At 40.8% G+C, this 15,903-nt stretch overlaps 1 protein-coding gene across 1 annotated transcript in view; it reads left to right on the top strand.

Annotated features, from left to right (window-relative positions):
* otog (otogelin) overlaps positions 1-15,903 on the top strand; it is a 73,072-nt gene that overhangs the window by 42,505 nt on the left and 14,664 nt on the right. Inside the window, exons 23-35 of the mRNA XM_063482736.1 lie at positions 32-170; positions 438-572; positions 723-869; positions 1,364-1,483; positions 1,699-1,815; positions 1,960-2,116; positions 2,697-2,723; positions 3,037-3,207; positions 6,848-7,126; positions 9,914-10,031; positions 11,390-11,469; positions 12,153-14,851; positions 15,603-15,780. Coding sequence (XP_063338806.1) covers positions 32-170; positions 438-572; positions 723-869; positions 1,364-1,483; positions 1,699-1,815; positions 1,960-2,116; positions 2,697-2,723; positions 3,037-3,207; positions 6,848-7,126; positions 9,914-10,031; positions 11,390-11,469; positions 12,153-14,851; positions 15,603-15,780 — 4,367 coding nt within the window. The remainder of the gene's footprint in view (positions 1-31; positions 171-437; positions 573-722; positions 870-1,363; positions 1,484-1,698; positions 1,816-1,959; positions 2,117-2,696; positions 2,724-3,036; positions 3,208-6,847; positions 7,127-9,913; positions 10,032-11,389; positions 11,470-12,152; positions 14,852-15,602; positions 15,781-15,903) is intronic.

Below are 15,903 nucleotides of genomic sequence, written 5' to 3'. Positions count from 1 at the left end.
CCGAATCACTGAGGCATTGCTGTCTTTGTAGTGTTTGCCAGCAAGGGACGTTCCAGTGTGTATTTCAGCCGTGTCCATCGTTGTGCACGGCTTACGGTGATCGCCACTACAGGACGTTTGATGGGCTGTTATTCGACTACGTTGGAGCATGTAAAGTTTATCTTGTAAAGGTATGTGACAAAAAGATTATTATGGCCATTATAGTCCTAGCATGAGCATGTGATATATTTTTTGGTCCATAACAGTGGACCCCCCGCCTTACACACACACACACACACACACACACACACACACACACACACACACACACACACACACACACACACACAAACCTGCTTTACTCTGTAATAATAAACACTAAGCCTATTGTTACACTGAGATTTCTAAGCTATAAAGACATTTACTGTTACAGCAGCTGTGTTTTCTCACCTCCACAGAGCAGTGCTGATATAATGCTCAGTGTCACAGTTGAGAACATCGACTGTTTTGACAGTGGAATCATCTGCAGGAAGTCCCTGCTGATCAATGTTGGAAGATCCTTTGTCGCTTTTGATGATGACACTGGGAAGCCAGTAAGAGTCACTTTTAAAGCAATTTCTACTGCTAGCGCAGAGTGATGTGCTGCACAGTGTCTTTGTGTGTCATCTTTGTTTCTTCTGAGTAAGATTTAAGGATTTTTCAGTGGATAGCTGCCATCTAACTACAGTCACTCTTTTATGCAGAATCCATCCAGTGTGATTGACAGGAAGCAGATGATGTTCATCTGGCCAGCTGGGTACTTCACAGTGATTCATTTCCCAGAAGAAGACGTCACAGTCCTCTGGGACCGAAAGACTACAGTGCATGTCCAGGTTGGACCTCGCTGGCAGGTAAGATGCTGGTTCAGTGTTTTTTTTTGTTTGTTTTTTTTGCAGATCTTCAGCTGATCTTCAATATAAAGTGACTCCACAAATGATACCTAATAAACTGATGTTATACCAGTTTGATATTTTAGGATTTTTCTGGTTCCTAATTGAGCTGAGTGACCTCTGAGTTATCTGCAGCCATGATGGGAATCACTTGTAGTTTAGCTGATTATTTTTGTGAAAGGTCGGACGGTATGTTGCTATGAATCGTGGCACGTCCTTTCCTTTCACAAAGGAACATACAGCAAATCATCTCAGAAGCACTGAAGAACTTAACAGATTTTTTTTCATTCGGACTGTTGAACACACCACTCTCAGAGCAGCATCAGACAGGCAGTTTTGTGTTACTGTCAGTCACAAATTTTAAGAGGCTATGATATAAAGTAAAATGTAATATCATGACGGTATTAACAACATATGAGCTAACAGGCTAAAAAGAGGTGATGTGATGTGTTCAGGGGAAGCTGAGCGGACTGTGTGGGAACTTTGACTTGAAGACAGTGAATGAGATGCGAACGCCTGACAACATCGACTCCCCAACACCACAGGAGTTTGGAAACAGCTGGACTGCAACAGAGGTGAGCAAAACATCACCTGTATGTTCACCATGCTCTGATGATCTAATGAAGGCGATTAACTGTGAAGTTAACTTTTCACTTGGACAATAACTTGCAAGCCTATTCATCACAACTTCAGTTTATTTGAAAACTGAAATAGTGATTCATTTATAGTGAAACTGATCTTTCTCATTTGACATAAATGTTTCTTTTTATCTCCCTGTGTATGTCTTTAGTGTGTAAACAGTCCAGATAGCAGACATCCCTGCACTCTCAGTCCACTCAGAGAACCTTTTGCAAAACGACAATGTGCTGTTCTGCTCAGTGAGATCTTCCAAGCCTGCCACCCAGTGGTGAGTAACAAAACGTCTCTACCCTGGGCTTTTTACAAGTACTACAGACTTTTTAGTTTTTAATTAAGGGGTAAAATTCTACTTGCTATTAATTAATCTATTTGTAATAAATTTGTAAAAAATATTTCTTATATTTGCCCTTAGGTGGATGTCACCTGGTTTTACATGAACTGTCTAGCAGACACATGTGCCTGCAGCCGAGGAGGCGACTGCGAGTGTTTCTGCACCAGTGTGGCGGCGTACGCCCAGCGTTGCTGCCACCAGGGTGTACCTGTGGACTGGCGTTCTCCTTCTCTATGCCGTGAGTCAGTCAGACCACAGGGAGTAAAATTCCCATCTACTGTTTCTTGCTAACGTTTGCAGATTTTATTTGTTAAAGCATTCCTTTTTGAGACATTTTAGTGTAGACATTGTATGTTTAATTAATTACAGAGGAATAACTGAGCTTCAATAGCTTATCTGGAAAAAAACATAAAAACTAAAAAAAATGATGTTCTAATTGTAGTTACATCGTTATCAGTTAAACTGCTATCGGTTGAAAAGCGGTTGTTGAAAAGCAAATTATTATTAATTGTTGTCATAATTAATTATATATAAATTCTTCTCAACAGTAAAATTAGATAATTTATGTAAATGTCAAGATGGAAACTATAAAAGGGAAGAACTTGATGCAAGTTTAAACTATGTTGTGGGGCATTTTAAATGACCATATATTGATATTGATCTTAAAATCCTATACTGGTTAGGCTCTAATAAAAATTAATATCTACTTTTCGTTCTTATAAAGTACCTTTCAGTACTACTTTCATAGTATTTATATCATTATTGATAGTAGTAGTACTCATCCTGTTATTAATAAGAGTCTCTTTGTTTCCCTGCAGCGTACGATTGTGAATTCTACAACAAAGGTATAACAATCTCTCCACACACGCACGCACGCACACACACGCGCGCACACACACACACACACATATATATGTGTGTGTATGTATAGAGAGAGAGAGAGAGAGAGATTTCTATATATAAATGATATGCCCTGCACTTTATACAAAGAAGTATAAATGTATTATTAAAATGCACTAATATGCAATGCAACATTGATTATCTTTAATGAAATGACCACTATTATGCAGTGATAGAGCAGCAGTTTTTAGGCTGTTGGAGGAATTATGAGTTCAAAGAGGTAAAATCCTACAATAAAGTGTGGATGCCTGTCTGCAGTTCTGGGTAAAGGTCCCTTCAGGCTCTTTACCTTCAGGGATCGGACGACACTGTTGGCAGCCAGCAAATCCAGTGGCTTTGTGTTCCTGCAGCGTGGCAACATCAGCGACACCCCTGACATCATCTCGCTCTTCATGATGACACCTGGCCTCAGCAGAGCTCGACCACACGGTGAATGAATTTGTTTAAAATGAAAAGGTTTACTTTATATACAGAGAGAGATTCATTTCATTGCAGGCAAAATAATAACTGCTTAAAAAACTGATTTAGTTGATTTCTTAAAAGAAGAACACAAACCACATCTTGTGTAGAATTTTTTTTCTTCTATTTCGAATGATGATGTCAGCATTTTAATTACAACTGTTGACAATAATTATGACTTCCAAGATGAAGGAAGTTTCTTGTGTTTTTATATTTAGTGAGTGTGGGAAACTGGTTAGTTCAGAGGCTTTATAGTTTTATTTTACACTCATTTCTTTTCAATGTAGAAAATAGTCGGTGTCTGCTTTACTAGTGTAGGGTTTGGTGGTATCAATGCATAAAAGAGATCTTCTGTAGTGGGTTTGGGAAAGTTTGATTGTTGTGTAGATACCACAGTGGTATATTTTCCTGTCAGCAGAATACAGCAGGCTCCTGAATGAAAGAGACGCAGGTATGCTGGTCGAAAGCCAGTAGGAAGCTGTTTAAACAGGGGAGCTCTGATGTTAAATTCACAGCTAAAAAAAATGAGTTTCTTTGGCCAAATCTGTAATGTCTGGTTTCTCAACTCTGACTCTTTACCTTCTGGTGACTGGACAAGGAGTTTCTTTTTTCTTGGAAGAAAAAAAACAACAAGAAGGAAAAAGACGTAAGAATGCAAACTTTAATATCTATTCTGTAAGTGTGGTAGACTATGTATATATTCAGCTATCAATTCCAAAACACAAAGCTTAGCAATCAAGCTGAAAATACAGCAGCGATATATTATCACATTGTAAAGTTTTAGCAAATAATTGTTAACCCAATATTCTCTCTTCTTTTAGCTGTTGCTCGCTGTTGCTATTGCACTCATTGTTTGGTTGGCCATTGCTGAGCAGATGCTATCTGCCTCACACCTTTTAAATTTATTATTAATAATAGTGAACATAAAAGTTTCGATAACCAAAACATGTGTTAAAAAACTCCACTGGACTGAGAGCAGCTTTTTAAAGTTTGTTTAGAGCAGTGGTCCCCACGGGCCACGGACCGTTAGTTGTTTGGTACCGGCCCGCGAGAGTTGAGGCTTGGGTGTGAAATTTATGGTTTCCAGGGCTTTTATTGGTTTTTATCATTATTTTTTTAATTGTTTTTATCGTTAACTCTGTTTCCCTGGGCCTTTTCCCGTGTGTTACGAATAAATCTTTTTTTTTTTTTTTTTGTACCGGTACTGGTTTTATTTAGTTGTATTTATCTGTGACCCCTTAAAGGCTGGTCCATGAAAATATTGTTGGACATAAACTGGTCCATAGCGCAAAAAAGGTTGGGGACCGCTGGTATTTACGTCATAATTAATGTTAGCTTATTAGCGCTTTAAAAACTGTCTTGTGGTGCCTTCTAGTGTTTGAAATTAAAGATTGAGCTTGAACTTCTTTTCCTGATGAAAGCACGATTCCTACACAGCAGACATGTGTTTGACATTTTATTTTCTGGATGATCTTTCTCTATCCCGTCACCTTACATTAATGAGAAAATCAGAGTTTCACTAAGAATCTCTCTCTGCAGCGACTGAAAACAGGCCAGCTGGCTTTCTCATCTTCCACTGTTTCCTTTGTGTTTGGCAGTGTTTGGAATGATTTGAGTGCAACCAGTGAAAACACTGATGGAGGAGATGGACTCTCATTGACTTACATTGGTAGCATGGCCCAGAGATCAGATTGCTAAATGCTAATATAGCAACCTGAGCTGCAGGCTGGTGAGCAAGCCAAGACACTAGCTTGATCCAAAGCTAGTCTCACCTTTTATCACATGTGAGCTGAGATACTGCTGCACTTTGGATTATTTTCAAGCGATATACAAACGCATTTTCTCCCACTTAATAAACTTTAAAAATGATTTTACACTTGAAAAGAGGACCGAGGAATGTAATCAAGTGATAAGCATAAGAACATGTAATATGGATTCAAAACTTCTATTGTGTTTTGGCCTTCAGTTTTGGTGAAAAAGTGAATATAAAGCTGCACCACTAAATAATTTCAATTGTGAGTACCAGTAGGTTTTCTTTGTGTAAAGGCTGTGTTCAGCTGCCATGTTAAATGTGCTGCTATGAGGATCTTTCTTTCTTTCAATTTTATTTATACAACTCCAAATCACAACAACAGTCACCTCAAGGCACTTTATATTGTAAGGTAGACCCTACAATAATAAATACAGAGAAAAACTTAGAAATCATATGACCCCCTATGAGCAAGCACTTCAGCTGGCAACAGTGGGAAGGAAAAACTCCCTTTTAACAAGAAGAAACCTCTGGCAGAACCAGGCTTAGGCCATCTGCCGTGATTGGCTGGGGAGAGAGAAGGAAGACAGGATAAAAGACATGCTGTGGAAGAGAGCCAGAGATTAATAACAAGTATGATTCAATGCAGAGAGGTCTATTAACACATAGTGAGTGAGAAATGTGACTGAAAAAGAAATACTCAGTGCATCACGGGAATCCCCCAGCAGCCTACACTTATTGCAACATAACTAAGGGAGTATTCAAGGTCACCTGATCCAGCCCTAACTATATGCTTTAGCAAAGAGGAAAGTTTTAAGCCTAATCTTAAAAATAGAGATAGTGTCTGTCTCCTGAATCTAAACTGGAAGCTGGTTCCATAGAAGAGGGGCTTGAAAATTGAAGGCTCTGCCTCCCATTCTACTTTTAAATACTCTAGGAACAACAAGTAAACCTGCAGTGCAAGGGTGATATGGTACTATAAGGTCATTAAAATAAAATGGGGACTGATTATTCAAGACCTTGTATGTGAGGAGCAGGAATTTGATCTTTGTTGATTTACACAACTGAGTTCAACAGTATGTAACTCAGTGTTAATAATAATATATAAAAGCTGTTCCTTACAGTGGCAGTATGCTGTTTATACTGTATTTATACTAGAGAGCAAACAGTTGAAATAAAGGTTGAATTCAGTGAATGAATCTAAGCATCATCAGCTTAAGTTTAATTTGATCTCTTGATGTAACCTAACACTGACCGAGAACACCGCAGCTACTGTGCACCAGTCCAACATAGTGCAACAGAGTACTTTCATGAAACCTTTCAATACCACAAAGTTAGTGTACTATTGTTTGGCAAGATGTTTCCCAGTATGAAAAACACACCTTCACATCATATACAGGTCCAATATCTGATTTTTAAAAAAAGCCCTTCTTCCTGTCCAGTCCTGCGTTTCTTATCAGAAATACAATACCTTTAGCTAGCAGCCATTTTTTGTGTTTGCTGATATTTGCTGAGCTGATAGAAATGTTACATTTGAAATAACCTGCCACTCAAAAACATGACAATATCAATGCTCACGTTTCTGCTTCGGCCTTAAAGTCACACTGATGTACCTTGTTTCACTTTTCACCTGGAATCCGTTTTAAGCCTCAAACACTTTAATTAATTCTTCAGTTTTTTTAAGAATACTCCACCCCAACTTATTCAGGTTTTTTAACACCAGAGTGTGACTGTGCATAAGTAGAACTGGTAAATTCAAGCAACTTGTCTTATTTGTCTTTTAAAAAACATAATCACAATAGCTCTTCTGCTTTGCGAGCTTTTCTTTATACTTATGAATTTTTTTTTTTTTTTACTCAGACACATCACGAGTTTCCTTTGAGGCAGCTGACAGGCCAAACTACTTCCTGTCTGCAAGCCCCAATGGCCAGTTGACGTTGGCCAAGTGGCAGGAGAGCGAGGCATTCTGGGAAAGAGCCACCTTCATCCTCCGCAGGAACACCTGGATCCCAGGCTATGACTCACTCGAGTCCCATGCAAAACCCGGCTTCTTCTTATATGCTGCTGTACCTCGCCTCTACCTAATCAAATACAGACACTTGGACAGCTTCCGCAAGGCCACACTGTTCAAACTGTCAGGTCAGCAGCACATCACATAACACTCAGTAATCATCAGTGTTGCTGAATTTTTCATTTATGATCATAACAAAAAAATTAATGCGGTCATTAATGACAGGGCTACTGTTCACACTGGAAACCACGGCTGCTTAAGACCTCATAAGCACAACTTTTTCTAACCTAACTTTTTTGACGTGAAAGACTTACTTGAACCATGACTTGCATATAAACAGACTTCCAGCATGTTCTAGAGTTAAATCACAGTAGAGATGTTAGTTACCTGTTTTGGCAGCGTTTGCAAGCGTGGTATTCTTTCTGTCTGTTAACACGAAAGCTCGAAAAGTTTTGAATGAATTCTGGTAAATCTTTGTAGGAGTGTAGAGGGAGTCGTGTTAATCATTAAAATTTGCCTTACAACCACGAAGGTCTTCAAGGTCGACTTCATGTTTTATTGGTTGACAATTGACTAAAAGCATTATAAATTAGGAATTAGGAATCTGACCTCTGCCTTTCTTTCAAGGTTAACAGATTGATCTGAAGGTCAAAATAATAATGATGCTATATAGAGCTATTTTGTTTATTTTGTCTTGTTTCATAATGTTTCTTACTGCCATTATTTGTATTGAAAACACATTGGCATATAGGGAATGATTGATTGATTGATTGATTGATTATACTTTATTCATCCCGAGGGAAATTGGGTTAAGGCTGCCAGCCGTGCCAGCGCCGTCTTACCCATCCGACCATACATACATTACACAAACATCACATGGGGAAGACAGGTCAGAGGGGTATAACATGGAAAAGCACAACATGAGGAAAGATAAGGAGAAAAAAATAACTCCCCCTAGACTGAGCTCCAACAGGGAGATCAGTTTGAGAACAGAAAAAAACACCTCTGCACATAGCACATGAAAAAAACTCTTAATACACCAAAGAAACACATGACAAGCAACAGGGGTGGGTAAAGGGTAAGAGACATGTACATGTAGACAGTACATCCGGGCTCCATGATCCACCGTCAGCATCGGAAGGGAATAAGCGTCGAAGGCGTTTGGAGGGGGAGGGGGGATGAGTGTATATCTGCATGTGTATATATGTCTGTGTGCGTGTGTGTGTATGTGTCCAGAGTTCAGCTGAGACAGTGTCCTTCGCCCTGCCAGGCTAAGTAAACAGTCTTCCAGCCAACCCAGGTGGCCTTGCATAGAATGGGAAGAACAGTCTCAACACAGTCGTTATCTGGGTGTTGTTGTTCAGCTCCAGCCTTGAGCCCACAGCTGGCGCCGAAGGGGTCTCCGCATAAAATGATGATGATTTTTACTTTAGTGCGAACAACTCATAAGAATTTCAAAGCTGTTCTAACAGTCCAACACTGGTCTCTCAATCTCCCGTTGGAGAGCCGTGAGCTTTCTATGATGTTATCCAAACTTACGTTCCGTGATGTTGTCATTCTTGTGGTCAAAGAGCAGGTTCTGAGAACTCACGACCGCAGTGCGCTTCCCAAGATGTGATCAATTTGCGCCCAGAGGTGTTATTCCGAGCGAGCCCCTCCAGATGTAATCAGTTTGCACTCAGAGGTCTTGTTCTGAGTATTCACGGCAGCCGTGCGGTTCTCCAAGATCTCATCCGTGCTGCGCTCAATGACCCATTTCGAGAAACTCACGCCTCGTCCCATCGTTTCAATCCCAGCGGGCAGCCTTGTGGGGGTTTGAACAGCCGGTTCCGCTTCCTTAATTCTTCGATAAGCCAGGGCCAAGCCAGCTCCGATCAGCAAGAACCCTGTTATCATGGTTCCGAATAGGTAGATATCTTCAGCACTCAGGCTCACCCGAGCCCAGACTTCTCGTTGAAGGGGTGTCAATTGCATTCAGAGACCAGTTGATCAAATCCATAATTCCTCTTTTAGGTTTTAGAGAACAGACTGTGAGAGAGTGTTCCAGGGAAAAGTAATACAAAAAACACGAGACTAGACAAGGACACAAGAGGCTAAGCAGGGAAGCTAAGGGAGAGGAGAGGAGGAGGGAAAAAAAGTGCGACCGCCTTCGCCAAGAGCAAGAGAGAGAAGAAGATTGTTCACGTTGCTCTTCTTCTACATGGTTTGTATTTGCAACATTTAGGAAATGATACTGTTATGTAAAGATTCTAAATATCACATTATAGTTTGCATTCAAATATCATGTGACATTTGACCTCTGACCTCACTTTTACATCTTACATCTGCTCTTGTTTTCTTTGCTCAGTTCAGTTTGCTTCTATATCAACATCCTGTTTATTTAGATGTTTACCTTAGGGACCTTGGGTTAATTTACTGCTTTATATTTTTGACTAAGGTATCTGCAAGGATTCAGCTGGTCATTATTGCTTCTCTGTGGTGCCAAGGGTCAAGACTACTGGCTCCTCTGCTCATATTTTCTGTTCACAGGGCAGTGAGGCTAATAACTGATGCTAAAAATATAGCAGCAACATTTGCTGATGGCAGTAAATGCCAGTCCAGATATAGACATGCTAATGGTGTTGATCTTTTTCTAGTCAGTCCAGATAAAAAATGTGATGTTTAATATACAGAAACATGATGTACATGTTTCTGTATATTTAAAATGAGCATTATTTTTGTTTCATAATGTAAATTTACAGAATGAACAATATTTGCATGAATGAATGATACTCGTGATCCTGGTAAATCCTTGTTTTGATTGTTTCTCAGCCATGTGTACATTGTAACTTTAGGGGTGATTAAACTGTCACATATTACCATAATGCTTACTAAGCTTACTAAGCATTTAATAAGTATTGTGTGTTTTTGATCAGGCCCAAACCCAGACACCCCACCAGCTCCTCGGTGTCAGTGGAGGTACGACGCCTGTGTCAGCCCCTGTTTCAAGACATGCAGCGACCCGTTCGCTGAAGCCTGCATCACCATCCCACAGTAAGATCTTCCCCTTTACTCTGAACATTACAGCCAGAATTATCAGCTTGAACAGTCAGTTCTACGCAGACATTAAAGACTTCAAAGACTGGGACCAGGTCTTCAAGCATGTGCATCCTCAAAGTGACTCTGTTGCATCAAATCAGCAATAAGATAGAATCATTCTAGTATCAGTTTGTGATTGAATGAGATCAATCTGTTTGTGATAATATGCTGATTAGCTGTGATAAATTTGCAAAAATTGCAAATTTGTTGGTGTATTAACTGTTTTCATTCAGAGCCCAACCAAACCTCATAGATTTGAAACAGAAATCCAAAAACACTTTCACGAATGGTAATGTAGTTCCTGCAGCACAGCAATTTAACCTCAAAATGACATAGGCGCTTGGGATCCTTGCTTTTACTTAGGAATATAACAAGAGGACAATCAGTTGGCTACCAATTGAATCAAGTTCCCTACTGCAAAGAGACACACTGGAAACGAGTTGTGCTCATCAGTGGAGACTGATTCAGATTGATTGCAGTGTAATGGCAATCTATTTGTTTACCTGCAAACTTTCTCCAACCCATCCAGCAGTGACTGCAGTCAGTCTGAGTTGGGCCTCACTTGCTTCGATGCAGCTCTGGGTTAACTGTGCAGTTTCTTCTGTGTAATCTCTTTCCAACCAAAAATGGTTGGCCAGAGAGTTGCACAGTCAACCACTGGGTGAACGCTTGGTCGCCACAACTACTTGTAATTGCATTGATTTTCCAGACTGCCATCCTATTTTTACTCTAGTATGACATTAATCAACCTGACTATTGGTAACATATTTAGTGAAAATGCTGAGCTGATGTTTGAACTGACAGAAACTTTACGAATTTCAGTTTTCAATTCAGAGTTAATGAGAACTTGGGGGGAATCACATAATTATGAAACTGGGATCTTGTAATCACAATAAAAGATCTTGTAATGACAACAACAACAACAAAAACGCTTATGGGAGCTATCCATTATTACTATACTTGAGAGAAATGTGGGATTATTGCTCCATCATACAATTTATGATCTTAAATATTAATGACAATTTTTTGAAGTATTTTTTAAAGTTTATTTCAGAGATGTTGCTGAAATACAGTGAGTTATAGCGTCCAGATACGCACTGCCTTTCCTGATGCTGATCATGATATTGTTAAAAAAAAAAATTATGACAGTGTTGCTCTTTTAGAAATAAAATCCTTGATTAGTTTTCCTTCTTTTTATTTTGTATGTCTCTGCACACTCCTTTATAAACAACATGTAAACAGCTCTTAATGCTTTGGCTTCTGAGTACCGATGCAGAGTTTGTAGTTTCAGCTGTCAATTGTTTTCTGTTCAGAGTGGAGGGTTGCCTTCCTGTCTGCCCCCCACACATGGTCCTGGATGAGGTCACTCGTCGGTGTGTGTACATAGAAGACTGTGAGTATCTGTGTAACACTTTATGATGAACAGTATTTATAAAGGCTAAACATACTAGTTAGTTGGTAGTTTTTTTAAAATATTAGTAAGCACTGATACTGATACTTGATAATTTTTGCTAATAAAGCTAATAACAGGTTTTTAAGGTATATATGTACATCGTTCGGATGTCATTGAAAAGTTTCAACTGTTAGTCATAAAATTTTGTGAAAGGTTAAGAGGTTCTGTCATTTTTAAATCTTACCTTAGTGTCTGTATTATAAAAATTTATATACTTTTCTGCAATTTGTTAATAGGTGTTGTTTAATAGGCGACCTATAGAAAAGCTATAGGTAAAATCAACACGATAATATAGTAATACAACAAAAATGAAACATGCGAATTACATTGATATTTGCGTTAGGTAATATAGCTTATTAAATTCTCTGTGTTAATCAAGTTAATAGTTAATATTGCTATGGTTTTAGTAATACACCAAGCTCTTCTGGAATACACCAAGCACAATTTTGCACATTTAGGAAAACGAATTTACAGTTGTCTCAAATTTAACCTAATCATTGATATCCCTGCTAAAACGCTAAAAGTATGAACAAACTCATCTGCACTGTTTCAGTCCACTTGATGACCTGTATCTCTTTTCTGAGCTCGTTATTTCTCTAACAAACCTTTTATTGGCTGAACAGGTATCAAGGTTCCAGTCGCTGTGCAGCCCGTTACACCATCTGCTGCACAGCCAGCCTCTGCAGCTGCCACTTCTACAACCACTGCAAGTACTACTGCCTCCACCAGTACCTTTAATACCACCACCTCCACTACTGCTGCCTCTGCTGTTCCTCCACACACTGCTCCCACAACCAAAATCACCTCCACTGTTCCAGAGGCGAGTCTGCACACCAGCTCCTCAGAAACACCACCTGCCATTATCTCTCCTTCTGCAAGTCCTGAACCTTCCAGTACAATAGAACCCCCAATGCCTCCGGCAGTGCCCACTCCTGTGAGACCAGAGGTGGTGGAACCATTGTCAACTGTCAAAGTGACAGTGGCTCCGCCCACTACTATTATGGGTACAACAAAATGGATGAGTGGACCGTTGAGCTCTGCTGTCAGTCCCTTTGGTCCCAGCACCTCTAGGACAAGTAGCACCTCTTTTACCATGACACCCCTGTTGTGGCTCACTTCTTCCACCAAGTCCACGGATTCCCTGCAGCCACTATTCACCATCACTCCTGTGACTACTGAGCCAGCAACCACCACTGCAGCTCCGACCACAACCTCTCTAGAGGGGACAACCACAAGCAGCACTCCTATAGTTGTGCAGACCACAGAGGCCACAACACATTCCACAGGGATCGCTCCGATCGTCACAGCTTCCAGCCCCAGTCCTGCTCTGGTCCCGGAAACTTCTGTAATTACAGAAAAATCTATAGTTACCAGTACAACTATCTCTGCACACACTGACACCAGAACAAAATCTTCAACAGTGGAAGGAACTACAGTTACAACATCCATCACATCTGGCTCACCAAGCACAGCCTTCACAACAGCTGCAGCTCTTCCAGCCTATCCTTCTGTGGAAACAGTAACTACAGCTTTGCCAGAAATCATTTCAACGAAGATGACGGAATTAGTCACACCAGCTGCACCTTTTACTACTACTAGAACAACACCACACATCATAACACCATCTGTAACCACAGAGAGGATGTTGCACACCACCTCTACAGACCTGACAACGCCCACAACAACGGCTCCCAAATTAACGACAACAACCCTCGCTCATTTTGCACCAAGCACACACGTACCATCTCCCTCTACCTCAGCTACTACAGATTGGAGAACAATCACAAAGAAAGTGTCTATAACAGACTCCCCTGCATCTGGCACAGCACAGGCTGAAACCACGACTGCTCCTTTGTCCAAATCTACAGTCTATACTGAGAAAACTTCCTGGTCTGCAGCTGCCCTGGTTACAGACAGAACGACCATCACAAGTGCCACTGCAACCTCAAGACCTCCAGAAATACCAAAAATATCCACTGTGTCCACAGTTCCTATAATCACGACAAACCTGATAGAAACTACTCCTGTGTCAAAATCCCCCATTACTGATAGCTCCACTGGTCCACCTACTACTATTAGTACTTCAGAACCTTGGCGCCCCTCTCATTGGCAGAGCTCCTCCACCCCAGTCTACAGAGCCACAGTGGAGACGACACCAGAGGTCAAATCTGAAACTGTTGTCCATGTGGTCGCGTCCACTGCAACTACCACAGTTCCTCACGTTCCACTAACAACTGAGCCAACTGTAACATCTGCAACATCAGCATCGACACCTACCACTGCCCAAACCAGGACACTTCCTGAAATATCAACTGCACAATTCATAGCCACCACAACCAAAAAACTGGCTACACCCCTGCCTATGCATTCTTCCCCTGAGACAAAGCTTATCACAGCAACTGCAAGTGCACCACCTACTGTTGCTACCACAACACAAAGACCTGTCATTGTTCAACTGATTACAGAGACAATGCATCCACTAACAGGCAGAGTCCAGGTGTCAACAACATCTGCAACCACATCCCGTCCATCTTCATCACCACTTGGCACTACTACTTCCACAGCACCTCCTAGGACAACAACTATCCTGGACAAAGTCACCACCCGGCTGGTGTCCACTTCAAGAGCTACATCCGCTCCGACAACTACCGTTATCACACAGACGACCACCCTCAGGACAACACCCAGACTTCCTGTGACAACAAGAATTACTCCCAGAACCACGTCGACTGAGCGTGCAACCATCAGGCCATTCACCGCTAGGGTAACAGTAGCAACAAGGCCAGCAGCAGTAACCACCAGATCAACCACTGTCAGCCCACCAACTGTCACACCAAGCTCTGACACAACAACCACATCAGAAGTGACAACTACAACCATCACAACATCAGCAGAGCCAGTTACCACAGCAAAAACAACCAAACCTCCTGACACAACCACAGCAGAACCCCACTCGACCACCATAACTGCTCCACTGCCTCTTCCTACTTTAACTACACTCACAACATCTACAGCTATACCAACTTCAGTCCACAGAGAGTCAACCACATCTGAGGAAACTTCAACAACTACAGAGACTGATGTGTCACCATCTGCATCCCAACCGGTGACACCAGTGCCTGATGTGGTGAGCTCCACCCAAAAACTCAGTATTCCCACATCTGCTACAACCTCCCGTCCATCAGCCATTAAAGTCCAAACAACTGTGCTGTATAAAGTGGATCGGACAAGTCCAAGTGAAGCAACATCTCCAGCGCTGGCTTCTCCTCACACACCAGCGGAAACAACATCTGTGACTTTATTACCTACAAGGATGTGCACGGTGGGCTCATTTATTATTCAGCTTCATTTCAGTATTATTGAATTACTTCAGGCAGGCTACAAAGTCAAACTCAGGCAGTAATAGCACATCAGCTGATCTCAGTGCTTGCATCTGCTTCTTCTTTTACACAGATGGCATGCTTTAAGTTTCTTTTGCCCACCTGTAGTTGCTGCACATCTGCAAGCCACTTTGCAACCCACCTTCATCCTAGCTTCTCTTTCTATGCAATGTCTGAATTGTTGTATTTTTTGTATGCTCTGTTCTGCACTGGATTTCTTTTTGCTACTCTCTTTCCTGATTTACTTCATGGTTTTGTGTGGAAGGGAATTGCCAGGACAAAGCAAAGCTGACAAATATAATATTTCCTCCAGAGGGAAATTTCAGCCTTTTTTGACTAGTGGTCCTGACTGAATATCTAGGACTGTAGAATTGTTCCTTTTTTGTGTTTTTCCTGGTTTAGCACGGCATGCTTATTTCAGACACAGAACACATCTAAAGATTAAGCTTAGATATCTGATTAAATATTCCAAATTTAAGGTGCACTTAAATCTGGTCTGTTATGCAATTATGATCTACTTCCTGAGAATATCTTGCAACTAAATATATTTTTAAAAAATAGAACGTGAATCTTGAGTGTTGCTCACTGGTTACTGCAATGCCAAAAAATATGGTTTTACTTTCCTAATTACAAACAACAAATAACCTTCATTTTGATTTTTATTGTTTGTTTTGTTTTGTTTTTTTGTACCAGCCTCCATATGCAGAGATCGTTGATGATTGCACCAAGTACATCTGTGTCAACAACCAGCTCGTCCTGTTCAACAAATCCCAGAGCTGCCCTTACACTGCCGACCCTCCGAACTGTGGCCTGCTTGGCTTTGCTGTCCTCGTAAATGGAGACAAGTGCTGCCCTAAGTGGGACTGTCCATGTGAGGAAAACACATAAATGAAGGAAACACATTAATTTTTTTTTTTTTTTACAAGAAAATCTGCTCCACACTTTTAAATTTTGCTCTGACTGAATGATGATAATTCTTAAATGTCTCCCATAA

The sequence above is a fragment of the Pelmatolapia mariae genome, linkage group LG1, assembly GCF_036321145.2.
Source record: "Pelmatolapia mariae isolate MD_Pm_ZW linkage group LG1, Pm_UMD_F_2, whole genome shotgun sequence".
Taxonomy (NCBI): Eukaryota; Metazoa; Chordata; class Actinopteri; order Cichliformes; family Cichlidae; genus Pelmatolapia; species Pelmatolapia mariae.
The sequence above is the reverse complement of the archived record's forward strand: the minus strand, read 5'-3'. Positions and strand labels throughout refer to the sequence as shown.